The sequence below is a fragment of the Nuphar pumila genome, chromosome 2, assembly GCF_984573655.1.
Source record: "Nuphar pumila chromosome 2, dmNupPumi1.hap1.1, whole genome shotgun sequence".
NCBI classification, from domain to species: Eukaryota; Viridiplantae; Streptophyta; class Magnoliopsida; order Nymphaeales; family Nymphaeaceae; genus Nuphar; species Nuphar pumila.
In genome coordinates, this window is record NC_143250.1 from 71,344,436 (window position 1) to 71,372,170 (window position 27,735).

Genomic DNA, 27,735 nt, shown 5'->3' on the forward strand with positions numbered 1-27,735 from the left:
AATATGAGAACTAGAAATATGGGCATTTCCAACACTTTTTTTTTTTGCAAATCCAACCATGTAGATGTGCTTGGCATGGTGAATTTTCTAATCAACCATTAGATCATATATTTTTTTATGAAAAAATGTGATTTTTGAATTTTTGAATATTTATGAAGATTATGAATCATTGATTTTAAAGCCTTAAAAAAACTTTGTTTATGCATGTAAATTTGATGATTCAAGAGCGGGTTGTATTGTGTCACCATAACTTATGATGGTACACACTTGATTTGCATGGATCTAAGCTCCAAAAGCAAGATCTAACCTTTGGATCATGTTTAGAATGCTATATTTATTATTAATTTAATGTGCTAAAGTTGATTGAAATATGATGTTCTATGTCATTTTTAAACCACCCTTATTTTCATGGGGCCATTGATTCTTCACTATCTCAAACATAAATCTTATGATGTATTTGACATGAAAAAACCAACATAGTAAATAAACCATTTTGAACACATTTGTATGGTTAGATCAACCAGTTGGTGGATAGATCCATACAAACAAGAGTGGTCGCATTGCACAAAACTATCATATATTTTTCTTATACATATAAATATAAAAAAGATAATTAGTGAGTAGGTGCTTGATGGGTTTTTTGGCTTCTTCAGTGCTTTTTACGTGGTTTTGGCCCTATAAATGTGTTGGGCATGGTCGATTTACTAAAAATCTACACTTGGATCATGTGTTTTTGATGAAAAAGATGATGTTTGGAGCCTCAAAAATTTACAAATATTTTGGATCGTTGATTTTTTGAACCTTATAAAAACCCACCCATGTGTCGGAATTGAGTGCTTCAAGAGCTAATCCATATAAAATCAAGTACATATATCACATCTCTATGGTCAGAATTTAAAAAAAAAAAAAAGAATGAAAAACCCATCAAGTACCTATATATATATGTATATATATATATATATATATATATATATATATATATATATATATATATATATATATGTATGTATATGGAGATGGAGAGGGTCATCCTTGGACCCGATTGGGTCCCTTTTAAAAAAACATAATTGTAGGTGTTTTTTGCTTAATTTATATTTGTAAATGTGTTGATCATTGCTTATTCACGAAAAAAATCTTTGAATTGAGTTGTTATCATTAAAAAAACTTGAATCTTCATAAGTTTCAATGTGATATTGGTCGTTGACTAAAAGATACATCTGAACATCAAAGAATACTAAATCTAATGCATGGTTTTAACTAATTAAACAAACTATGACAGACATATCTACAGATTCATATGTACAAGAGAGCGATTATATTATTTCGTCAATCATTGTCACACAATTCTCTATTTCATTGATTCTATTATTTCCTTTAATGTAAAGTAAGCCAACTTGCTTTGTCTCATCTCGTTGGTTAATCATAAAATGATTGTATTGTATGACAAATTTGACATGTTTCTCTAAATGCCCCATAAATTTTGAAATCCACCCAATATCCAATTTCGCAGGTTTTCAACTTTTTTAGGACCTTTTTACCCATAGCATGTGTGAATGTCTACAAATTATTGTGTATTACATTGCAACGCTCTTCTATCTCACTAAACCTCACTAAAAACAAAATTTGCATGATATTTTCGTAGAAATCACAAATTTCACACAAATAGTACAAATATCATGACATTACTTAAAAAACTCCGTTACTTGCAAATTTTATCAAGAGTTTCACGTTGGTGGTTGTGAAAGTCTGCCGTTTAATGCAGAATTCATAAAAAGTTTGCAGAATTAATGGACTTTCGCATGCTGTCGACTTATAGCAATACAAAATTTTATTTTAGCATGTGAATTTACGTGTATATGTATAGGCGATTAGAGTGTGAATTTCATCAAGAGTTTCATGTTGGTTGTTGCGAGCCTACTTTCAATGTAAAATTTATAAAAAGTTTATGGTATTCACGGACTTTCATATGATGTCGACTTTTAAGTGATGCAAGATTTCATTTTAGCGTACAAATTTACCTATATATATATATAGGCATTTATGTTTGTCTTTTTCTTTTTTTCATTTGTGTGCGAAAAGAGAGGTAACTCTTTTGTACCCTTGCAACGATTCTTGTAAAAGTTTTTTCGCTTAATTCTGATGCTCATCAACTTTTTTGGCTAGTTTTTTCGCTCCTTTCGAGAATTATTTTTGTTTTCAAACTTTTTTTTATGTAGATATGAACAGTTAATAACCTTGTAGTGTTTTTGTTTGGTTGTTGTTGTGGATGTTTTATTTATGTAACACTATGTTTTATTTAATATTTGGCATCAGATTTACCGTTTAGGGTTTATTATATTTGAGGTTTTTTTGCATATATATATATATATTTGTTATTTTTTTATAATCAAGTTGGGTTAGGCAGACCCCTACTTGTTTATTGATCCAATAATTGTGATTTGTATACAAAAAATCGCCCTTCTGTCAATGGGTGTCAGTTTGGGGGTTGATCTTTCCAAATCTTTGTCATTAACTCTCTCGCTAACTGTGTTAGGTTTTTAACCAAAAAGTAAGCTTTACAGTAACTATAGGTAATGTTAACCTTATCAAAACTGTATAAAGTATGTAATAGGTCTATAGACAACTCTCTTCTTGGATACCGTCCTTCCAAGGTTTGTAATACTCGATGGTAGACGTCTATTTGAGTTGTTTATATGATAACTTTTCTTTTCACTCTTGTATTCTTTAGAATTTTTTACTATGATGGCCATTCTCTATCTTTCAACTTCTCATACTTTGGGAAAGTATTTTGCTAGTAGATTTTAATGAATTATTTTTTTATAATTTATATAGTATTTTTCAATGAACTGTTCCAATGTCTTATGTCTGTTGTGTATATCTTAGGTATCTCGTGAAACATACTGTGTATAGATGTGACACAAGAAAGACACAATCTCAGGTCACCAGCCCCAATGCCACTCTTAAGAAAAGACATAATTAAGGTAGTGAGATATAATTATTAATGTTTCGAGTTATGTATGTATAAACCAATGGTACTTAAATGTACATGTTGATATTCAATTTCAATTGGTGACGAAAATAGAGTAATGAGAATGAAGACAATATGCAAAAACCAAAATATAATAAAGTGCTTTTGTTTGGAGAAAAAACATTGTTAGTGAGTGAAGTGAGTATATCACATGTTTGGTTGTTTGGTTGTTATGTTCGTATGTGGACTCATTTAAATCTAACATTAATGTATCATTTATTTTAATGATACAACACCTATAACAATTCATAAAGAGACTCCAAAAGAAACACATGAAGCAAAAGCAAGCATGACACAAACTGACAAAGACCATTTATTGTATCCTGTATTTCTTGAAGTCTTGAAAGTGATGTTTACGTTGTTTTTCTACCGCCTAATAATACTAATCGGTAAATATTTGCATTCACAACAAATGTTCCAAATGCCAGAACATCGAGAAGGGACTCACAATTGCTTAAAGACTGATCAATGGTTGTATCCATTTTATGAATGTGACAAAGTATGCTTAACGTTTATGTTTACATAATATAAATTTTTAATTGCACAATGACCTTAAACTCGTTTTATGTTTCAGGTCTTGATTCATGTCAATTGGGACAATTATTATTGGGTTCTTTGGGAAATGGATATGAAAGTGTAGGAGTTTAGGTCATAGAATTCCATGGGGTCTGCAGATCTTGCTGATTAAAATGTTTAAGATATAGTACAATAACATTACTTATTCAATAATGTGTTTATTTTTTTTAAGTACTCGTTAGGTTAAATATTGTATTGTAGGTTCATTTTTTTATAGGGTAGTTTGGCTATGACGTTTATACTAAATGAATGACTACTATTGTGTAAGATATTTCTAAGCAAACGAGCTCATAATTACTTTGCACATGTTTGTTACCTCAATTCGTACATGTACCTGTTCTTGACTTGGTATACAATTGTAATAAGTATGATTATGAAAAATTTTTTCTAATGTACATGCAATACTTGGGCTTAGGCAAAAACTTAAATTTTATTTTAGTATATTGTATGTCATGCTTTGTTACAAATATATGTTTTATTTTTTTTTGTAATTTATTGTAAGTTGTTTACTAATAACTATTTTTTTACAATGATGTATTTATTTACAAGAAGCATATGATGAAATTTTATAAACGTGAGAGGAAAAAGGTTCGTTTGTAGTAGGCCAAATGGATGGATGAGGGGGAGGAAGAGAGGGCATCGAACGATGAGGTGTTAGATGTTGATAAGAAGTTAGTTGAGATATGGGCAATCCTGAGGAGTATGCATTGATGGTTATGTATATTCTATTTTGAAAATAAAAAATGTGGTTATAATTTTGACAAAACGAACAAAAACTTTAATGTCATTTGGATGTAAAGTTCATTCGTGATTGTATTTAAAATCTTGATTGTAATTTTGCATGTTATGTCGATAGAATTTATAGTTGTTCTTTTATGTTTATAGATGAATTTTAATTGTAAAATGTAGTTCTGTTTGTACGTATTATTAAATTGTTAAACATGTGGATTTATTTTGTAACAGTAAAATAAAAAATAAAAATGTCGCATATTTGATGAAATTTCACACATAAGTAGAAAATTTGTATATATATATATATATGTGTGTGTGTGTGTGATTTTTCATAGGAAATTCACATATTTAATTAAAAATTTACAAATTTAGGAAAAAATTGTATGTTTTGTATACATACGATCTATTCTGCATACGTGCAGATTTTTATCCTTTTGCAAAATTTCACACATAAGGAGAAAATTAGTTTACATCATATATTTAGTTGGAAATTCTCAAATTTAGGAAAAATTTGCATGTTTTTCATACATGTGACCTATTATGTATACATGTGAATTTCTCATCCTTTTGTGAAATTTCACACAAAAAGAAGAAATTCGCTTATTTTAAAGGAAAGTTGTATGTATACCTAGAAATTTGCATATTTGAAAAAAAATCACACAATTCAATATTCAATTTAAACGCATTTCAAACTTCATTTCAAATTGGAAACTTTCCTATTATTACAGAATTCAACCTTCAATTTAAACACACTTTAAAATTATTTCAAACTAGGAATTTTCCTATTATATACACAATTGAAACTTCATTTCAATAGTCATCTGTTATATATAAAATTCAATATCCAATTCAAATGCATTTCAAACTTCAATTCAATAAAGTGTTTTCTATTATATACACAATTCAATCTTCATTTCAAACACATTTAAAACTTCATTTTAATAAAGTGACACTTGTTATATACAAAATTCAATCTTCAATTCAAATACATTTCAAAAATTTTTTCAACACGTCACCATCGATCCATAAAAGGATAAAAATAGGTACTTAAATCGATCTTTCCAATCGATCTTGATGACGCCTAGCGATCCTTGGTTAGTCATTCTCAAATGATCACAATAAATGGGAAGCATCCTGAAGGACTCTTCGAATGATCTATATATCACCACCCCAGCCAATTCTCGTCCATGTCATGCATGTTTGTAACTAACCTCAACACCTTCCTCATAACTTATGTCATTTATTATTTCTCTTGGAGTCAACTTCGGGTTATCGTGTAAGCATTCATGAGGTTCGCTAGTGCAAAGAGTAAAAATATTCTAAAAAAGTGGGGCACCCGTGATTGTAACATGGAACAGACTTTGCAAATTATGGGGCATTTTAAAAAATACATCATTTTGCAAGGATAATACAATCATTTTTTATAAAAAAAAAAAATAGTGTGAAGTGTGAAGCGGGATACAATTGTAAAGTGATTATGCAAATATTCAAAATGAAAAGGAAACACATTCAAAGCAATATGAAGTGTGGGCAAAAGCTAATAAAAATGACAAAACATAAATATAAGACCATATAAAACCAACATGTAAGTTTTTATAAAAAATATTATTTTTTAATAAGAAAAACTTAGAAAGTTAGGAAGAAGTGATAAGAAGCAAGAAAAAAACATTAAGTAAAAGAGAATTGATTTCAGAAACAAGAAGTGTGCTTCCCACTAGAGGTAATTAAGTTCAAAAGATGACCATATTGTACGGTAAAAATGATGCGTTTTCCTAAAAACCCCACAATTTGCTAAATCTGCCCGATGACCAAAACTGCAAATATCCAACTTTGTTAGGACCTTTTACACTTCGCATGTGTGAAACTCACAAGGTTCACGCGTTATATCGCTCTGCTCATACGGTATCACAAACTCTCACTTAGAAGGAGGTCTACACATTTTTTTTTTACGGACTTCATGAGGCATAAAAAAATTATGTTATTTATACGATCTTCTTTGTTAATCATAAAATAAAAAATACCTTAGTAAAATACCTCTTTTCTTCTTTCTATAACCCTTACTTAAATATATATTCATAGATATCTTTTTGCAGTCTTCATGAAGTACACAAAAACAAGTTTTGCAAACCTCCTTATGATCTTAACTTTGCAAATACCTTAGTAAAAACACATATTTTATACTAAAGTTGCATATTTTATACCAAAGTTTTGTGAACCTCCTTTCTCCTTTCTTTAACCGCATATCTAAATTTGCAATGTTCTTTCATGTTTGCATCTTTTCTACTAGAATAAATTTGACTCTTTGAGCATATAAAAAGTGATTATCTGCACCCAAGGCTATTTTTGTATATTCTAGGGTTTTTTTTGTCCCCTTCTAGATCTACTGCAAAAAAATTTGGTCACTTTTTCGTCAACTATTTTCAATCACTTTTTTCTGACGATTCATTGGTAGCACTTTATTGTTAAGTTTTCCATATTCATCACGATGAGTTTTTTTGAAAATCATAATATTTTTGATGAGTTTTTTTATAACATTTTTTCTTAAGTTGTTGCATCTTCTCTCGTATACCTATCTTTATAAGTTTTTCGATAAATTATAGCAGTATTAGAGGAATTGCAAAATTTCTTTTTCTTATATGATACCATTAATTGTTTCATGCTTTTTGAGCATGTTTTTTAGTTTAGCTTTTTTGGACTACATGCAAACATTGTTTGATGGCTATGAGCACTTTCATGTAGAGGCTCCAGTCTCATGTATACTTTAATGTCAAAGGTTAAATTATGTGAATCTTAGTATTGAGTTTGTAGAGTTTGATATGATATAGAGGTTGAAAAGTTTATGTCTAAAGAGCCTATACCTACATCGCCAATTAGTGTTGAAACATAGCAAGAAATGCCAAAGAAGAAAAACTATGTATCATCAGCTTAAAACATGGATAGAGAGGGAGCTAGCTCCTTGGCCAAAATACAAGTTGTCTGACATTTATCATAAAAAAATATAGCCTTAGTTATGAGCCACACCCAAAGAAGCAGCAAAAACTTCTGAAATATTGGCCAAATTATAGTTAATAACTCATGGATGGTGCAAAACAAAAGAAAAATGTGTAAAAAAGGATGAAGAGTTTGTTGTCACAATCCTGCCTATCATCTCAAAAGCATCTAAGAAGGGGGAAATAGAGGGAGACTCAGCGAACAAGAAGTTTGACCCATGCATTCACTTTGATGTTGTTGTTAACCTCAATAGCCGGATAAATGAAGCTGAAGATACAATCATGGAGTGTGGATGATAGAGGGAAGGAGGAGACACCTCAGCAATGGGAATGGGAGGAGACACCTTAACAAAAGAATGAGGAACTCTACAAAAAAAGTGAAGGATGCAGAGAAGAAAGTGCAAGTTTCGAGGAAGAGATCAAAGCGGGGAGAAGGTCCGATGCTCTTAGACAGGTACTTTGGTTATTTGTTATTTTGTATATAAATATTTCTAGGATGTTTGCAATCATTTTCTATTTTATATTCAATCATTTACTAAATTGTCATATATATATACTATAGGAGTCGCAAGGCGAGGAGAGTGATCGTATAGGCCACAGTCAATGTTTCTACTGATTTCAAGTCCACTAGTGGTTCTTATCTCTATCGAAGGATGTGAATGATAGTCTTGATCATATGCATTTTCGAAAATTCTTAGAGACCACATCATGAAACATTAGTCACCCACTCATAGAGGCCATTGTGCAATTCTGAAATATGATAACCAACGCATTTCAGATCAGAGATATTAAGATGATCATCATGTTAGATGACGTGGCACAAATCATTAAATTTAAGTGTCATGGAAAGCCAGCGAGTGGACATCGGTGAGAAGATTTAAAACATGTATGATATTTATTTGAAAGCCAAGGATAATGCATTCCTAGGAGAAAAGCTAAAGTTATGGTTGAGGAGTCACTTTGACCTTAGCAGGGCGAGGAGAATAAAGTAAAAACTATAATATGTTTGAGGAAAGTTCAATACTTGTAATATCTTAGATAAGGAATTGAGAGCATTCTTGCTCTACTTCTTTGGCACATGCATATTCATCGACAATGGTAAGAAGTTGATCCATAATTCGTATATTGAATTGGTGATAGACTTGAATCATGTCGAACAATAAGCATGGGGAGTTATCACACTTGCACACCTTTATGCAAGTCTGAGTAGTGTGAGGACTAGAAGAATGAATATCACTGTCATGTTGGTGTTGTTCAAGGTAGTTATTCCTTCATTTGTACCTAAAGTGTTGATTTAAATTAAAGTATTTTTTAACATTTTTGATGTAATATTCTATGTATTAACATGTGTTAATCCTTGTATGAATCTTTGTAGGTTTGGATATGAGAACACATATCTATTGGAAGGTGTCTAAGATGTCACATTGTCCCTAAATTTTCATGTATTGTAATATGAAGTTGGTCAAACAACGAAGTGGGTACTGATTGAAGAGTGTTTGGTCATCACATGGACAAAGGCCATTACTTAAAATTATTGTGAACAATGACCAAGAAAAATGTAAGTATTTTTTATAATATTTTATACTTGTTTATAAGTAATGCAATATAGGACTAACCATGAATGAATGTTCGTTATGTAGGTAAAGTTGTGCTCCTATGAAGATGTGAAGCAGTAGGAGGAGAATTAGAATGTGGTTGTGTAAGCAAACGACATCGTGAGGTTGAATATTTGGTTGCACAACATGAATGAAGTTGAGCGCTAAATGGCCAACTGAGTGGTGTGACAAATTAACTATGTTCAACAATCACACGATCATCTTGGCATAGTTAGCAAAACCATCCCGCTGATAATAAAGGATATGACAAAGGATTACCCCATCTTATTATTCTCTAAACTTGAAGACTGGTCCGACGATAATGAAGACATCGACTTGTCCTCTATGGTGCTTGCTAGCAATGATGAGGATGTAGTTGCTCAATCGTAGCATTTTGCAAGTAGTCCCTCTAGAAAGAGGGTCATTAAAGAGGAGGAGGAGGAGGACTCTGTATCGATGAGTCAAAAGCACAAAATGACTGCAAGTGGACCAGTTGCAGAGTTAGCTATTGTGCAAGACAAAAAACACGTGTTAAGGCTATGCTTGTTGCAATGGATTCTATTACATGGAATCAAGTTGAGCTTATCAATAACTATTCTAGGGTCATCGAGGAGCAACAGGCACGCCTAAGGAGCTACGATTGAGTATATTTATTTTTATTTATTTATTGAATGTATGAATGAGTAGGTTCATTTTTTAATGTATTTTTGAGTATATCATTTTTTATGAATAAATGTATATGTGAATAAATGAATGAATGTATAAAATGATTGAGCAGGTTCATTTTAAATGAATAAAATGAATGAACAAAATGAATGAATAAAATGAATCAGCATGTTCATTTTGAATGAATGAATCTATGAATTGGTTCACTTTTAAATGAATGTATGTATGAACAGATTCATTTTTGAATAAATGATTATATATATATATATATATGAGAAAGTTTAATTTTAAATAAATGATTAAATGTATGTATGAGCAGGTTTATTTTTAAATAAATGAATGAATGTATGTAAGAGTAGGTTTATTTTAGAATGAGTGAGAAAAATGAATAAATGAAACAAATGAACTGGTTTATTTTGAATAAATAAAATGAATGAATATATGCACTTGTTCATTATTAAATAAATGATTGAATAAATGAATGTATGAATGAGCAGGTTCATTTTTTGGAAACTCTAAAAATAATTATTGTGAATCATGATTAAAAGTTGTGATTTTTTTGGGAAATCCATAACAAATTATTGTGAACAATGACAAATATATGTGATGTAAAAGAAATTTGGGACATTCATAACACAAAATAACTATTTTTCCTCATATGTGATTTCAATACAAGATATGTGATTTTAACATAAGTGTTTCGCAACAAGGATAGTGGAAGAAGATTTTCAATTTTTTGAAAAAATCATAATAAATTATTACGAACAAGGATTGATATATGCGATTTCAATATAGTTTTCCGAAAGAAGAGATGTAAAAAAGAGTCCTGACTTTTTAAAAAGAAAAGTTGTGATTTTAACCTAAGATAGAGGATACAGAACTCTACAAAAATGTTTTGCAAACTTAAGGAATTTCGTGACTTTCGAAAACAGTTTTGCAAAAAAGAGTTGTGATTTTTGGAAAATTTGCAATACATTATTGCAAACAATGACGAATATGTGTGATTTAATACAGTTTTGTAAAAGAAACACAAAAAAGAGTTGCAACTTTCAGTTTTGCGAAAGAAGAGTTGTGATTTCATTACAAGATATGCAATTTTAACCTTAGTCAGTGTGAGGATACGGAACTCCGCAAAAAAAAATTACGAACTTAATGAATTTTACAACTTTCAAAAAATAATTTTGTGAAATAAGAGTTGCAATTTTTGAAAATCTGCAACACATTATTGCGAACAATGACGAATATATGTGATTTTAATACAATTTTGCAAAAGAAAAGCAAAAAAGAGTCACAATTTTTTAAAATGGTTTTCTGAAAGAAGAGTTATGATTTTAACCTAAGATATACAATTTTAACCTTAATCGGTGCGAGGATACCAAAACTCCACAAAAAAGTTTTGCGAACATAAGAATTTTTATAACTTTTGAAAACAATTTTGTGAAAGAAAAATTGTGATTTTTTAGAAATTTGCTACACATTATTGCAAACAATGATGAATATATACAATTTTAATATAGTTTTTCAAAAGAAGAGATTCAAAAAAGGGCCACGACTTTTGAAAACAATTTTGCAAAAGAAGAGTTGTGATTTCAATATAAGATATGTAATTTTAACCTAAGATATACGATTTTAACCTAAGTTGGTGCAAGGATGCAAAACTCTACAAAAAAGTTTTGGGAACTTAAAGAATTTTGTGACTTTTGCAAAACAGTTTTGTGAACAAAGTTGGAGACATTTGCAATAATAAATAAGCTTTTTTCCTTATATGTGATTTTAACCTAAGATATGTGATTTTAACCTAAGTTAGTGTGAGGATGAAAAATTTAATCAACTATAAGTTTTGGCTCAGTTAAATATAAAATATTTAAAAAATGAATTAAAAATCATAATTTATGTCCTTAAAGTTTGACAATTCATAAATTATAATATTAATAAAAAATAAATTTAAACTCATAATTGTTCGTAGTTTCATCTCTATAGCCTCCATTGTTTTTGTTCTTTGCCTTAGGATTCTTCCTCATTTTTTTATAGAATGAGATCATACGATTCTTATAGTTTGTGACAAAATTATAAAAAAGGATTATTAGCAAATAACTAATATAACTTACATCCCATAAATATCACAAACAAGGACATATAAATACGTATAATGGTAAAGGACAATTCATCGTTTCTGCCCAAGTATTGCATATACAAAAAAAAAATATACCACAATCATAATTGTAACATAAATATTTCAAAACAACATGTACAGAACATTAATTGCAAAATAATTACTTATTTTCTTGCTGAGGAATACCATCCATAAGTGAGATCATCCACTCAAAGTAGCAGTTGCAACCCATCCAACTTGTAAAAAATTTAGTCTACAATAAAATATTAAACTTATTGAGTACGAGAGAGTAATAAGATCATGTTTCAATAAGTAATCTTAACTTACTATGTTGCAAACGTTATTATGTTCACAAATGCTACAAATTGAATTATACAACTTGAACTCCTATGCCTTTAGGTTCATTTTCCAAAGAACCCAAATGGTTATTGCCTCAATAGACAGGAAATAAGATCTGCAACATAAATCGAATTTAAGGTCACTTTGGGTACCCAAATTTATGTTTGCTACGTACGCAACATTGTCCAATGGATACCTTGTCACTTTGAGACCAAACATAGGACATATTGTCATCAACGTTTACAATTTCGTTTTTGTTAGTCGGTAGTAAAATAAAAGAAACATTGGTTTTCAAACTCACAAAGAAATAAGGGGTAAGGTAAATGGTCTTTAGCAGATTATATCTTTTTTTTATGTTTGGATTGTGAGCTTTTTCGAGTCTTTCTATGAATATTGTTAAATGCTACATATGTGATAGATACATGTTAGATTCATTTAAGTATACAAACAAACATAACAAATGAACAAACAAGTGAATGGACAAACCTAATACTTACATCACTTGCCATTGAAGTATCTTCGTAAAATTCACTCTTTTAACTCATTTTAACTTTCTTCACCAACCTTTATAAGTATTTCAGACACCACAATTGCTTTTTTACTTGGGGTTGGGGATAGAATTTTGAACGACTTTTTGTTACGATGTTTATGGTATGGTTTATAACTATTCATAATAAACTACTTAAGATATACATATAAAACATAAGACATCATTAAATAAAAAAGCACTAAATTACCCTAACCCCATTACACCAACACAGAAACACAAAAAATTAAATAAAGGATAAGAAAATACACATAAATCATCTATAACACAAATATAGTAAACCCTAAATGGTAAATTACATAAAAAATATTAAATAAAACACTAGCCAAGCAAACAACCACACACAAATATGCATGAGCCTAGATGATGCTTATTTCTACAAAAAAAAAGTTTAAAATAAAAAGAAAACAATATTTACACACACACACACATATATTGTTTGCATAAAACTCACCTTTAGACATAATCGAGGTCCCAACCTCATCGGAATGCAACAATAAAGTGTCGCCAATGAATCTCCGAAAAGGAGTGGTCGGAAATAGTTGTAAGAGGATTTTTTTTTATAGAAGATTAAGCAAGTTGGGGACTACAAAGAAATCCTAGAAAATGCAAAAATAGCCTCGGGTGCAAATAATTGCTTTTTATACCACAAACACTAAAATCACATTCTATAGGTACCATATATATGTGATTTTGCTAAGGTATTTATGAAGTTACTGTCATAAGGAGATTTACAAAACTTGTTTTTGCGCCCTTCATGAAGACTGCAAAAAATATTTGTGAACATATATTTAAGCGAGGGTTAAAGAAAGGAGAAAAGAAGTTTGCATGGTTTTCCATGATTTTGGTATAAAATATATGATTTTACTAAAGTATTTATGATTTTACGATTAATAGAGAAGACCACATAAATAATATAATTTTTTGTGCGCTTCATAAGGTCTGCATAAAAAATGTGCGGACCTCCTTTTAAGTGAGAGTTTGTGATACCCAACGAGCGGAGTGATATATCATGCGAACTTCGTGAGTTTCACACACATGAAGGGTAAAAATGTCCTAACAATGTTGGCTATTTGCGGTTTTGATCTTCGGGCAGATTTTAGCAAATTATGATATTTTTAAGGAAACACGTCATTTTTACCTTTTTGTACGATCATTTTACGAATTAAGTTTTTATATTTTGAAAGCATGGTTCCCAAAGATTCCCCTCTTTTCGGGGAATCGAGCTGCTTTTGTAGCGAGCTTCCCCATATAGTAAGAAGCTTTCTAACTATGGTCTCATTCAACTACAACTCCTAAAATCTCATAAGTTTGTTATGCTCACTTTCAAAGTGAAAAATTATATGCTTTCCTTACACTTTCAGAACTTCACACTTCACAACAGACTAACTTTCAAAAAATGAAAAGTTTGATTCTAACAAGAAGAAAAATGAACTTAATCTTGGAAATGTCTTTTAATGTTAAAAAGCTTACAATTTCTTTTTTAAATTTATTCTTTTATAATTTATGAAGTTAAAAAACCACAAGTTTTAACTATAATTTTATCTGCTTTTCTTACCTATTTCCACTGCGCATTCAGGTATTTGCAAAACACCGGCTTATTGGTCCACTCTCCACGCATCGCTTCTTGCACCCCTCTTTAAAAGTGGATATTAGCATCGAGTTAAGCTTGATCCGACGCATACCCAACCCATTTTAACTCCCTAAATCTCGCATTGCCGAACAAGGGCAAGTGGGGTCGGGCTTGATCTAAAAACGCGAATTTTGCTTTTGCCGTAAACAACGAAGGATCAAGCCAACCAACCCAAATAAGTCTGGAGATACGTGTCGTCTGGACCAGTTCAAATATGGACTCAAAAGATCCGAACCGTTTCCAGACACTATAAAGAGAGGCAAGAGAGACCACAGATGCGTGAGCTTCCTCGGGGTGTTGGCAGGCGTCCTCCGGAGCTGAACGTAGCGATGGACCCAAAGCAGGTTGTTCATTTCTAGCACCACCCAAACCCGTCGTTCTTAAGAAATCGATCTCGTCAATACATGGAATTTTGCTGCAATTATATAGGAATTGTTTGATTGGTGTTGATCTCAAATCCTTCTTTTCTTCTTCTTCTCTCTCTCTAAATTTTCTTTTTCTTCTTCCCTTTCTCTCTCTCTAGATTTTAAATGATTTATCAATTTGTCGTTTGTAATGATTTATGTTGTTAATTGCAAGGAATAGGTGATTGTTTAGGTCTAATGTGCTCAAATTTCTCCTTGAATTTGGCGAATTCCGTTTTGAATCTCGGTTCTACTCGATTTGTTTTGCTGACTCCTGGAGATGATATTCTATTTTTCACAATTTCTTTGATCATTCGTTTGTGGTTCCAGAAGAAGTTGAATCTTTTGGCAAGCTGATTGACAAAAGATGTGCATAATTAGATTTTTTTTTGTCAATCTTTCTTTTGCAATAAAATTAGCATGCTTTGTCAAAATTTCTTTTACAATATAATCAACATTCGTAAGGCTATCTGGAGGCACACACTTATTCTTAAAAGTGGGATAATGTGGGAAGAGCTCATTCTAATGTTCATATGGGCATAATTTGTCGGAATGTTGCATTGCACTCCACCTACAAGGATGTGGGATAAGTTGAGATATTGCATTGTGGAGTCACAGTGCAATATACCAACTTATCCCACTTTTCTACATTATGGGATGTGATCTAATCCCCCTTTTGATTAAGCACGGATCTGGTACTGCAATGACTTATTCATGCTGGATTCGTATGTGTCTCGTTCTGTGGCTATTCCTTTCTGGGTAGTTTTAACTTCAATTGTAACTCAATTCTGTGGCTTTGTTTTCTATGCAACAGGTTACGGAAGAAAATTATGCCAATCCGCAGACTTGTTTCTTTCATGTACTGTTTAAGGTTCATGTTCTTCCAATTATGTTTAATGGCAATATCTGTATTCACATTTCTTTTTAATGCTTTAGTTGATGGTGTTTTGATCTTGACAGTCAGCTGCTTTGGCGTTCTACATTCTCTCAGCTCTATTTGTGAGCAATTTCGTCATCATATTTGTTATTACGGTGTTTTTATCTGCACTAGACTTCTGGGTCGTTAAGAATGTCAGCGGACGAATATTGGTTGGCTTACGATGGTGGAATGAAATAAATGAGCAAGGAGAAAGTGTGTGGAAATTTGAAAGCCTTGATCAAGAGGTCTGTGGTGTAACTGGTGTTAATTTTGCCTTAATATCTCTATGATTCTGTCATCATCATAAGCTGATTATTGGATAATTCATGGCCCTTATGGTACGTGGAAGTAACCTTCTATTGTTTATTCCTCTTACCTTTATTACAGTCTTTGGCACGGATGAATAAGAAGGATTCGTGGCTCTTCTGGTGGACCCTGTACCTTACAGTATGTTCTTTATTATCTTTTAAAGTAGTCAAAGGCCTCAGTGCATGAGTTGAAATAGATGCTTTTGATGTTGGTGCAGAATTTACATTGGAAAAGCATCTGCCTGTAGTATGTGTTGAATCTATTGTGCAATGTTTTGATTAGGTGTTACACCAATTTGAACATATAATATTGACAAAGATAATGACATGCTTATCCACACACATAATTGGATTGCTTCACTATCTCTGTTTTTGTCTTTCATCTATACTTAGGAAAAGGATTATCAATTTATGAAAGGCATGATGCCAAGTTGAAGTTCTTAATGTAAGGAGATCAAGTTGCCAGTTGTTGAGTGCCACTTTTCTGTTGTTTTCTCTCCCCTCTGTTATCAATTTTTATAAATGATATTGCCCATGTGTTTATGTTTTAGCACCTGGAATGAAGATTCATCATTGGTAGTCATCACCATGTAACAGCGAAATTGTCACAATCAAGCGTTGATTCTCCATCAGATACCCTGTTGCAGATTTGGCAGCTGATTCATATGAAGTTGTTAGTTTCTATATGGTCCTTTACACATTTAATGCAATACATCAATATTAGTTAGCTCAAGGCTGATCTTATTAGTGCTTGACAGGCCTAAGGATAGGGCCAAACTCAAGCCTGATCTGACAAGAAAATACAAAGGCTAAACTGGTCAGTCCATCATGGAAATACTAAAATCAAGATAAGGAAATTTAGAAGGCCTTATGTGACCAATGAACGTCTGTCTTAAAATAGTGAAATGCAAATTTAATGCTCCCTGAAGATGCATAGTTTCTGAGAGACAGAATTTCCCCTACCGTCAGGAGAGTGTGATATATTATTGGTATATCTTGTTTATGGAATATTATATAGAACAGAAATAGTTAATGTATTTTTAACATATATATATATATATATATATATATATATATATATATATATATATATATATAACTATAACCAAGCCTGGGGGTGACCTGCAGTTGGGCACCACCCCAAGCCTGGGCTGACTCTTTATCTGAGAAAGACGGAGGCTCAAGTCTTTCTTCCTTAGGCCTGAGCTCGACCTCCAGATATCAGGCCAAGCCTTGCCCATTGCTTAGCCTGCCATTGGATAGTGATATATATTTCACATAACCTATTTTCCTTTATCTAAGATACTCATTCTTTTTCTGCAGGCAGTTGCTTGGATCTTCCTTGGAATATTTTCACTGATAAGGTTCCAAGCAGATTATGCTCTAGCTGTGGGAGTTTGTTTGAGTCTAAGCATTGCAAACATTGTTGGCTTTACTAAATGTCGCAAAGGTATGTGTTCACTTTTCAATTAAGCTCTTGAATGATGGATTCACTTGATTGCTAATATTTGCTAAACTTTTCGTTATCAGATTAAATTTTCTCGTTGGTTGGAGAATGATTACCAGCTCTATAAAACTTTTAGACTGATAATGGACTGCTTTCTGTTCTTCTTGATTGTTCCATTGTAACAAATTGAGAAGCTGAGTTTGTTTTATATTATTTACTTCATCCATTTCACATTCTTTCTTTTTTTTTCTCGAAAATTTAGCATGCTTAGAGTTAGGGACGGTTGAGAAATTAGTTTCAGGCTTGTAGAACACATTTTTGAAAAGAGCAAGGGGTCAACGGCCTACACCATACTAGGTGACCATGAGTGCTCAGTATGTCTAGAGATTCAGCCTGACATATGCATAACCATGACCAAGAAAGTGGCCAGTGTGTAATGACCCCAACTCATCCCCGTGGAAAGTGGGATTTTTTTTTAAATAAAAAAACAATTGCAGAAACCAAAATCCAATGATTCGAGGTCTCACAAACTTAACAACTTTCAAACCACCAGTGATCTTTACATTGAACCAACCAACGAATAGCCAACTTTATTAATCAATAAATAAATGTCAAACAAAAAATAAAATAATGAATGTAATTCAGAGTCACACTGTCAAGAATTAGCAAAACTAGTCACGCAATCTCATAGGCTCTCTGTGGCAGTCATTCCCATCACTGATCTCCAGGTCTTGATAAAAACATTTGAAACACTGGGCAATAACCAAAGATTTTTTATATGAATTTCTCTAAAAATCCAAATAGATAAGAAACATGCATAAATCAAATTCATGCAAAATATTTAGATAAATATAAGAATATCAATCTCATAATTCATTTAACATTTAAGCATCTAAAAGTAAGTATCATTCAATAACAATTTCTCACGTAAAACATAATAAGTAAGAATGCATGAACTAATAAAGAACAATAAATATGCATGATTCAATACACATGTATAAATAAACTATTAAGTTATTATTAGAGTTCTCTTTTGCATGTATGTCCCTATTAAATGCAAACAAGCTTAGTTTCACTTTTCATTAAACCCACATATACTCAAAACAGGTACAACAATTTTCGAAATCCAAAATAAGTTCTCAGTTGTAGCTTAACAGTTTCACACTTGTTCCTCGATCGATATCAGGAATCAACACCATCCATCGAAACATTAGAAATCAACATTTAATGTTAGGACACCAGGAAAATCAACATCCACTGATGTCACTTTCTTGATATACCAATAACAATAGTTGTGTCTATAACACCATCCCCAGGCAAAGTGGCTGAAAACTCTTTAAAATTGTGGTCGGGAGACGAACTACTATATCAGGTTTAGGGGCACAAATGCACACAGAGTTTTAGTATGCTCGTAGTTTTTCCAAAACTGCCATCCAAGATTCTCAAACTGTGGAAGGAATATCTAAAAAGAAAATTAATTATATTGTTTATCTATTTTATCTTTTTAACAAAAGTCGAGTTCTTTATACAAGAACCATTTTGCAAATTAACATGCAAAACCCAACATGGGACCTAGCCCTTTGCATTTTGCTAAAGATCTATGTAAAAACAACTTGTAATGATTGCATTCTTGAAAAAATGAGAAGCTTACCTTTTGGACAAAAAACTATATTTACAACCAAACCTTTTGAAATTGTGCATTCGGATGTATATGGACCGACACCCGTTGTATCTAAAGGACAATTTTCTTACTATGTATTTTTGTTGATGATTATTCTAGATTTTGTTGGATTTACTTTCTCAAGCATAAACATGAGGTTTTTTTAACGTTTAAGACATATCACATGAAGATAAAAAATTAATTTAATGGTAAATTAAAAATTCTTATAACCGATTTCGGAGGAGAATATCTCTCAAATGATATTATCTTGAAACTAATGGAATGATTCATAAAAAATCATATCCCAAAACACCCCAACAAAATGGCTTAGCTGAAAGAAAACATTGACATATAGTTGAAACCACTAGGACTTTACTTATCTCTCAAAAAATTCCTAAAAGATTTTGGGCCGAGGCGGCTCTTGCATCCGTCTATCTTATAAATTGTCTTCCTTCAAAGAACTTGAATAAAATATCATCTTTTGAAATCTTGTATCAAAAGGAACCCGATTATAATAGACTAAGATTTTTTTGATGCAAATGTTTTGTTCTTACCGACAAAAATGATAAACTTTTACCCAAAGCCATTCCTTGTGCATTTCTTGGATATTCGGAAACACAAAAGGGATTTATGTGTTATGATGTCAAAAATGATAAACTGTATGTTTCTAGAAATGTAACATTCTTAGAAAACTATAGTAGTTTTGAAGAATATAAACCCCATGAGGATAATGCGGATTATTCATTCTTGTTTGAATTATTGTCTAGAAATGAAGATATTTCTAGTGACGATGAAATGATATTTGATGCTTCTAATGCTATTCAAGAGAGTGAGCATTTTCCACTTCTTGAGCACACTAGCGAAGAAGGAATATCTAGTGAACAAATTACTATACACATAGAGATAAAAGTACTTTTAGAAGCGCAATTGAAAAATATAGTGAATTTAATAAACCTTTCTTAATAAACAATCCTTGTAGAACCGAAAGAACTAGGAGAAATCCTTTTAGATTTATATCCTGTGAATCTTTCTCACCTAAACATAGAGCATGTCTTAGTGCTATTCATTCATATGTGGAACCTTAAAATTTTGAAGAAGCTAAGAAAATGATAGAATGGAGGGATGCAATGAATATTGAACTTAAAGCCCTTAAGAAAGCTAAAGCTTGGGAATTCCAAAATTTACCTAAATGAAAGAAAATAATAGGATGTAGATGGGTTTTCAAGGTTAAAACTAAGAGTGATGGGTCACTTGAAAGATATAAAGCTTCTTTAGTTGCCAAGGGATATAGTCAAGAATATGATATAGATTACGATAAAACATTTGCCTCCGTTGCACGGATGATTACTGTTAGATGCCTAATTACAATTGCCTCTATTAAAAAATGGAACATATATCAAATGGATGTTAAAAATGCATTCTTAAATGGAGATTTAAATGAAGAAGTCTATATGGATCTTCCTCCGGGTATGGATGTACCTAAGGGTAAAGTTCTTCGCTTACGAAAAACTCTTTATGGTTTAAAACAAGCTCTCAAGGCTTGGTATGATAGATTTAATAACTTAATGATAAAAAATGTTTTATTTCATGTTATACTGACACTACTCTATTTATCAAGAAATTTGATGCAAGGATTGTGATTTTGTTATTATTATATGTTGATGATATGTTGATCACAGGTGATGATGCCAAAGGGATCAAGAGTATCAAGTCTGCATTAACCGACAAATTTGAAATGTCAGACTTGGTTTTCTAACATATTTTTTAGGCATTGAAGTTGTTTATTCTCATAGGGGTTATTTTTTGTCTCAAACTAAACTTGCTTGTGAGGTTATTGATAGGTCAGGCATTACAGATGATAAAATCTGTGAAACTCCTGAAGTGGTAGGAACAAGAATGAAGATTGATGATGAGATTCCTTTAGAAGATCCTACTCCTTACAGGCAACTCGTTGGATTATTGATGTATCTTAGCATTATCAGGCCAAATATCTCTCATGCAGTTCATGTTTCAAGTCAATTTCAGCATGCCCTACACCGATTCATATGGGTGCTATTTTTTGAATTATCGGATATATAAAAGAGACCATAAATAAGGGAGTATTTCTATCTTCATCATCTGATTTAAATTTAATCACGTATACTGACTCTGATTGGGGAGGTGACTCAAATAACTGTCACTCCACCACTTGTTTTTTTGTCTTTTTAAGCGAATCATTGGTTTTTTGGAGATGCAAGAAACAAGAGAAGATATCTCTATCTTCTACCGAGGCTGAGTACCGAGCCATGACAACTACAACAATGAAAATTGTGTAGATTCGGCGGTTGCTAGAAGATATGGGGGTTGGGGGTTCGTGTTCAAGGACCTATAAAGTTGTGTTGTGACAACAAAAGTGCAATATACATTGCAAAGAATCACACATTTCATGAGCGCACGAAGCATATCGAGATGGACTGCCACTATGTTAGAGAATAATACCTGAAGAAAGTCATTGATCTTCCTTATGTGACATCAGAATATCAACTGACTGACTTCTTTACTAAAGCGCTCTGTTTTTCTAGATTCAATTTTCTTCTTGGCAAACTTTTGGTCATCACACCGTAAGTTTGAGGGGGGATGTTAAAATGTAATATATATATATGTAATATATATATGTAATATATATATATATGTAATATATATATATATATATATATATATATTACATATATATATATATATACTTCTTGTAATACCCTATAAGGGTAAAACTATTATTTCCTATTTTACGCATATTCTCCTTTGAATATGCTTGTAATTTTTTTTATTCCTTTCTTTTTCAGCCATTGGGGGGCTCACTATATAGACGTTGGGCCCCTCCAACGGTCACAATTGTGACCGTTGGAGAGGCTTCAAGGTCTATATGGAGCCCCTCCATGGCCTCCATTTATGTGTGTATAAATAGGGGTCATACCCCTTTGTAACCTTCAAGCTTTTAGCAAAATCTCTCTCCTCTTTAATAAAAGATCGTATATTATTTCTATGCCTTTGTGCATTTGTGATCTCTTGTATGTGTTGTGCCTTTGTGCACACTTGTTCCAAATGTTCTTGTGCCTTTGTGCACATATCACATTTATTCTTGTGCATATAGTCTCTTTGAAGACATTTTCACACTAATGACGTCAGCAACATGCAATCCAAGGCAGGGTTTTGGCTGGTACAGAATGAAGTCTTCTTCACGCTGATAGCCCACCTTTATTCTCTCCTTCGGACTTGGTAAGGCTCTGATACCATGCAAAAAGGAACAAGGAAAGAAGAATAAGAGAGTGGAGAAGGGTTACGACTCCATTGAATAACACCAATTAGGGTTACTACATGAAAGAGGGGTCGACCCCCATAAACAACACAAAACGACAAAAACTACTAAAGTGTACATGTATTTTACAAAAATACCTCTATATTAGAATTGTATGTACCAGACACTTAATAAAAATGGGTATCACACAGAATGATACTGTGGCATTTCCTCAACATTGTGGATCTCTTGGTGTTTGGGCACCTGGCCCAATTCACTTCGGAAAACACAATTAGGTCCAAAGTGCTTTGGGATAGAATTTTTAATCCATAATTTGTTGTCCCTTTTGACATACCTGAGAATTCTCTTTTCTTGAAAGTGACCCATGGTTGGATTGTGCATAAATCAAAGTTTACACTAAAGGATAATTCGGGATGAGTGATGGTCCGATATAGAAGATCTCCGACTAAGCTTCTATAATGTGTGTCTTTATCATAAGCTGTCATCCTCTTTGATCTTCGATGCCAGAGGTGTAGTTGTAGGCTTACAATCTTGCATCTTGTCTTTCTCAAGGTCACAAGTGTATTTGGTCTGGCACAAAAATAATCTTTCCTTATACTGAATAACCTCTATGCCCAAGAAGTAACAGAGTTTTCCCAAATCCTTGATAGTGAATTCCTTCTGTAACTGACCCATGAAATCCTTCATTAATTTATCATTCTCCCTTGTAAGGACCATGTCATCAACATATATCAAAAGAATTAACATTCCTTGTTTGGATTGATAAGAGAACATTGATGGATCCACTATACTAAAAACCAAAATCCAAGAGAAAAACACTAACGGATCAAACCATGCTCGAGAGGTCTGTCTAAGGCCATAAAGTGCCCGATTCAGCTTACATACATGATTAGGAAGATCTTTATTTTCAAAACCAGAGGCTTGATTCAGAGGCTTGTCTCATGTAAACAACCTCATTTAGGTGTAAAAAAACATTTTTATGGAGTCAGCTTAACCCTCAAGAGGCAAGGGCCAATCCATTCTACAAGAGAAAGACCAAAAGAAAAGGAATTCTCAATAGAAAATATGGATAAGATGCCTATATGCAAACCCTAGCATGGATATATGAGAGCTCATGCAAATCAAAAGACTAAAATAGCTCTCTCATAATCGCAAGTTACCCCATACACCCTCAATGGATTCTTGGATCCAAATACATGAAGTGAGAGGGTATAAAAGACCCACCCCAAACAAAAGAAGACCAAAAAAACAAGAAGGCTTACCCAAACAGGTATACCCATGGTCCAATTCCCTTATATTTGTGTCTTGGATCTCATACATGTCATGAGAGGCTCCCAAAATACCACTCAATCACCCTCTTATTGCAAGTATTCTGGGTCCAATAAAATGGTATGCTATCAATATGATTTTCACCTTTCTTTGAATCATTTGAGCTGTCACTTTGGAAAAAAACTCGTCCTTTTGAATTAAATCTAAACTGACCAATTCCTTTTTTTCTATACTGACCACATTGACCAACAAAAGCAGCTTGGTTTTGATTTGATGTGTTCTTATGCAGCTTGTTGCAAACCTCATGACTTTGGAGAAAAGTAACAACTTGCTTATACTTAAGGACTGAAGGTTTCAACATAGTGTTTTTACTAAGGACTCAATCACTTCCTTACCCTTGTAGAAGCCAAAAAACTGTTTATCTTCAACAGGCTTCCCTATGACTGCAAGATCATTGCATATGTTTTTGAACTTTCTAATATGCTCAGAAAGAGTATCCATACCTTTCTTGTGCGCGGTCATGAGTTGAGTCAAGTAAAAAACTCTCTTGCGACTCTTGGGCAAAAACACTGATTAGGGATGACCAAAGGTCCTTTGATGTTTCAAGTGCCACAACAATGCCAAGGACACTCTCCAAAAGAGTGCCGATGATCCAGCCCTTCAACAGGTGATCAGACTGCCTCCAAGCTACGTAGATTGGGTTGGGAATGCCCTTCACTCCAGCAGCAGTGCCTTCCAAAATGAGGGGCGACGATATGGAAGTTTCTCCGGTAATGAAACCCTTCATATCCTGACTTTCGACGAGGGCCATGATTTGGGTCTTCCAAAGTAAAAAGTTTGATTGATTCAACTTCAACATAACGAAATTCGATACATTTAAAGTTGATGGATAGGGATACGGAGATGTAGTCGATGACTCTGCACTTGGAGACGCCATGAAGGAAGAATAAAAAGATCACACACAGAGGAAAGGAGGACTCTCTCTTTATGGCTCCGATACCATAAAGAAAAATGAGCCAAAGAAGGTGATGAAGGAGATTAATGTGGTTCGGTCTCTTCAACCTGCATCCACGACCCAAGACAACTCACACTCTCTTATTTTATTCAAGAAGGGAAGACAACCATATATACAAGAGGTAAAAACCAAGAAAAGGCGCCAAAATACAAGCTGAAGTGCAGAGGATAAGAACCAACATTCAAAATGTATACAGAAGGATCAAAACTCAATCCACAACTACAATTGTGAAGATGCGTGCTTCCCTTATCTCTTTCTTCCATTTTATTTTTCCCTTATCTCTTTCTTTCTCCATTTTATCTTTCATTTTTACTGTTTCTCTAATAGTTACTGCTTTGCTAGCTGAGGTAATTTGATACGATTTCTCAACACAATGATGGCTTCCTTCTATCAGGCAATATTGATGGAAACTGCTGGCTACCTTTTATGGTGCTAGCCCATAACATCTTTCAAACTCAAGCAATACATTTATTGTCATGCAAAACCATTCATCTATAAATAACTTCCACGAACATTAAACTCTAAATACTTTGTCAATTATACTATCACTCCTTGGGCTTTATGTATACTTTATGGAAAAAGGGCACACAACATAGTGGAAGATTTCTATATAAAATATAATGAGCCCACCCTGACAGAGTTGGCCCTTATATAATGGCAAACCTGGCAGTAGGTGCTATATTTGTTTTTCTGTGCGATCTTTATCTTGGGTGACACTACCAATCTCTGAGGCTTAGAACCAAACCAATACATGATTTGCCATCATCGTTTATTTTTCACTCCTTTGCATGTAAGATCATTTCCCCTTTAGCTATTTTGTGCGTGCGTGTGCACACACAATGGTGTCCTGGATATCAACTAATGTGGTGGAACTTGTGGAAGCATCAAGTCTAGCATTGATGTTTTAGACTATGTGCCTGGTTGTTTTATTTTCTGATTCATTCCTGTGTTGTTCAGAAGAATGGTGCGGTCTGCATGATGTATGCTGCTTAATTTTCACTATGTTATGATTGTTTTTATTTTCACACAGATGCAAAGAAGCAACTTCAAGCATTTGCATCTAAGACAATTGCTTCTCGCGTTCAATCAACAATACAATCGGCATTCAGTGTAGTCTGATTTCATACAGCAAACTGGATGAGGCTGAGGTTCTTTACAGCGTCCAAGTTGGTTTAAGCTTTTCCTTGCATGGGATTTATATGTTTTTCTCTACATTGCCTTCTTTTTCTTGTGCATTCATTCAGAGTTTTGGGTGTGAGAATATGAACCATCATATCTTGTAAAGCTCAAGTGAGTAATCTCTCAGCATAAATAACCAGGCAATTTTGTGAAACTGATGCCAATTGATTTTTGCATTATGTTTGCCCAACCTAAATCTCAAAGATGGTGGCAGATACTAAATTACCTGTGGATTAGGAAAAGTTCACTTGATTGCTTTGATGCACTCAAGAGTGGTCATGGTGGGGTTATTTTTCTTAGATTCATCCGGTGACGTTAGGGTCATAATTATAAAAAGTTAAAAAGGTAATTTAGAAAACCTTTTTAGAGATAATAGTATTATTATTGTCAAGGCAATTTGCAGAAACTGCCTAACATTTGGATCATTATATCTAGCTGCTTGCTTTTTTCCTTCGTCTTTCAAAGTTGTGTTTGGTCCTAAATTCATTAAGTTAACCTATGTTTAGTCAAACCAAATGGCTAAATTGCGTATGATTGATTTCTTTAATGGAAAAGCATAAGTTGTATTATTGCATCAAAGGACAAAAGTGTTAGTTTTGCACTTCAGTGGACATTTGAAATGCATTTGGATAAAACTGGTGTTTAACTATAATAATTGAAAAGATGGGTTTTTATAAATTTTTCTTCTTCCTTTGGGTTAGGGCTGGTTAAGTACTTAAGAATACTAGAGAGAGAGAGAGAGAGAGAGAGAGAGAGAGAGAGAGAGAGAGAGAGAGAGTAAACCGGGGCACAGGGCACCTTGTTCATTTTTCTACTTATACTGCATTGTGGTTGGTTCCAAGTGTAATGACCCCAACTCATACTTTTTAAAAATTGCATAATTTTTTTTTAAACAAATGCGGAAACAATCTCAGAGACCCGGGGCCTTACAGTTAAACACAACTACCACTACAAGGGATCTTATATTAATCTTTCATATCAAACCAAAATTTATTTATTCAATTATAAAAAGTCTGAGACAAGTAAATAAAAATAAAGAAAACAAAAGAAAGAGCCACGTCATTCCAAGAATCTGCCCTACAGTCGTGTAGTCCCATCGCGACTCTTTTCAGAAGCAAGTCCTCTCCACTAGGCATTTGAGGCTGCGAAAAACACAAAAAGTAGAGTATAAGAATCTAAAGAATCCTGTGTACGAATCCTTCTAATGAATCAAACAATTAAAAAGAACACAACTAAGATTCATGCACTATTTTAGATGGACATAAATATAACACATTCATAATTCAACTAATCATTCATGCAATAAAGAACAATTATTAAGCATGAAAAAACATTTAATAAATAATAAAGATAATAATTTAAGCATTAAAAATATTTAACATGCATTAAGGAACAACATCATGCATTTACCAATATATCGCAGTTAAGAAAACAAATAAATATACATGATCTAATGCATAACAAGAATATGCATGATTTTAGTGCAATGCATGAATAATTTATTATCTTTTATCAGAGTTTTCTTTTTATATGCATGTCTCTATTAAATGCACACAATTTAAGTTTCTCTTTTTAATTATCATTGTCAGTGAATATTCAAAACAAGTAAGAATTCTTGAGGTCAAGTAGGGTTTCCAGGGTAACTTAGCATACAAGTTGTATTTTATTATTGGGTTTCAAACTTAACTCTCGACCGATATCAGAAAACAACATCATCCATCGAAACATTATAAATCAACATCTAATGTTAGGACACCAGGGACATCAACATCCATAAGTGCTACTTTTTTGGTATACCAAAACAACAGTTGTGTCTATACACCACCCCCATGCAAAGTAGCAGACTCTCTCTAAAACTGTCAGGAGAAGAACCTCAATATCAGGTTCATGAACAACAACAACGTACATAGAGTTTTAGTATCCTCACGATTTTCTCAAAATCGCAATATCCAAGATTTCTATACTAAAGAAGGGACATCAAGAAAACATAAGTTGTACGGTTCTTTACTTTCTTTTATCT

The 27,735-nt window shown here is 32.7% G+C and overlaps 1 protein-coding gene across 2 annotated transcripts; it reads left to right on the forward strand.

Moving 5' to 3' along the window:
* The first annotated feature begins 14,491 nt into the window (after window positions 1-14,491).
* On the forward strand, window positions 14,492-25,864 carry LOC149845735 (Golgi apparatus membrane protein-like protein ECHIDNA). 2 transcript variants are annotated; one of them, XM_089997717.1, is made up of 6 exons: window positions 14,492-14,563; window positions 15,438-15,494; window positions 15,584-15,787; window positions 15,930-15,989; window positions 17,174-17,300; window positions 25,567-25,864. In XM_089997717.1, the coding sequence occupies exons 1-6, from the start codon at window positions 14,495-14,497 to the stop codon at window positions 25,653-25,655; spliced, it is 606 nt and encodes a 201-aa protein (XP_089853843.1). In that variant the 5' UTR covers window positions 14,492-14,494; the 3' UTR covers window positions 25,656-25,864. The 2 variants fall into 2 exon arrangements, with proteins under 2 accessions (XP_089853843.1, XP_089853844.1); XM_089997718.1 differs by lacking the exon at window positions 25,567-25,864 and adding an exon at window positions 17,381-17,515.
* The last annotated feature ends 1,871 nt before the right edge of the window (window positions 25,865-27,735 follow it).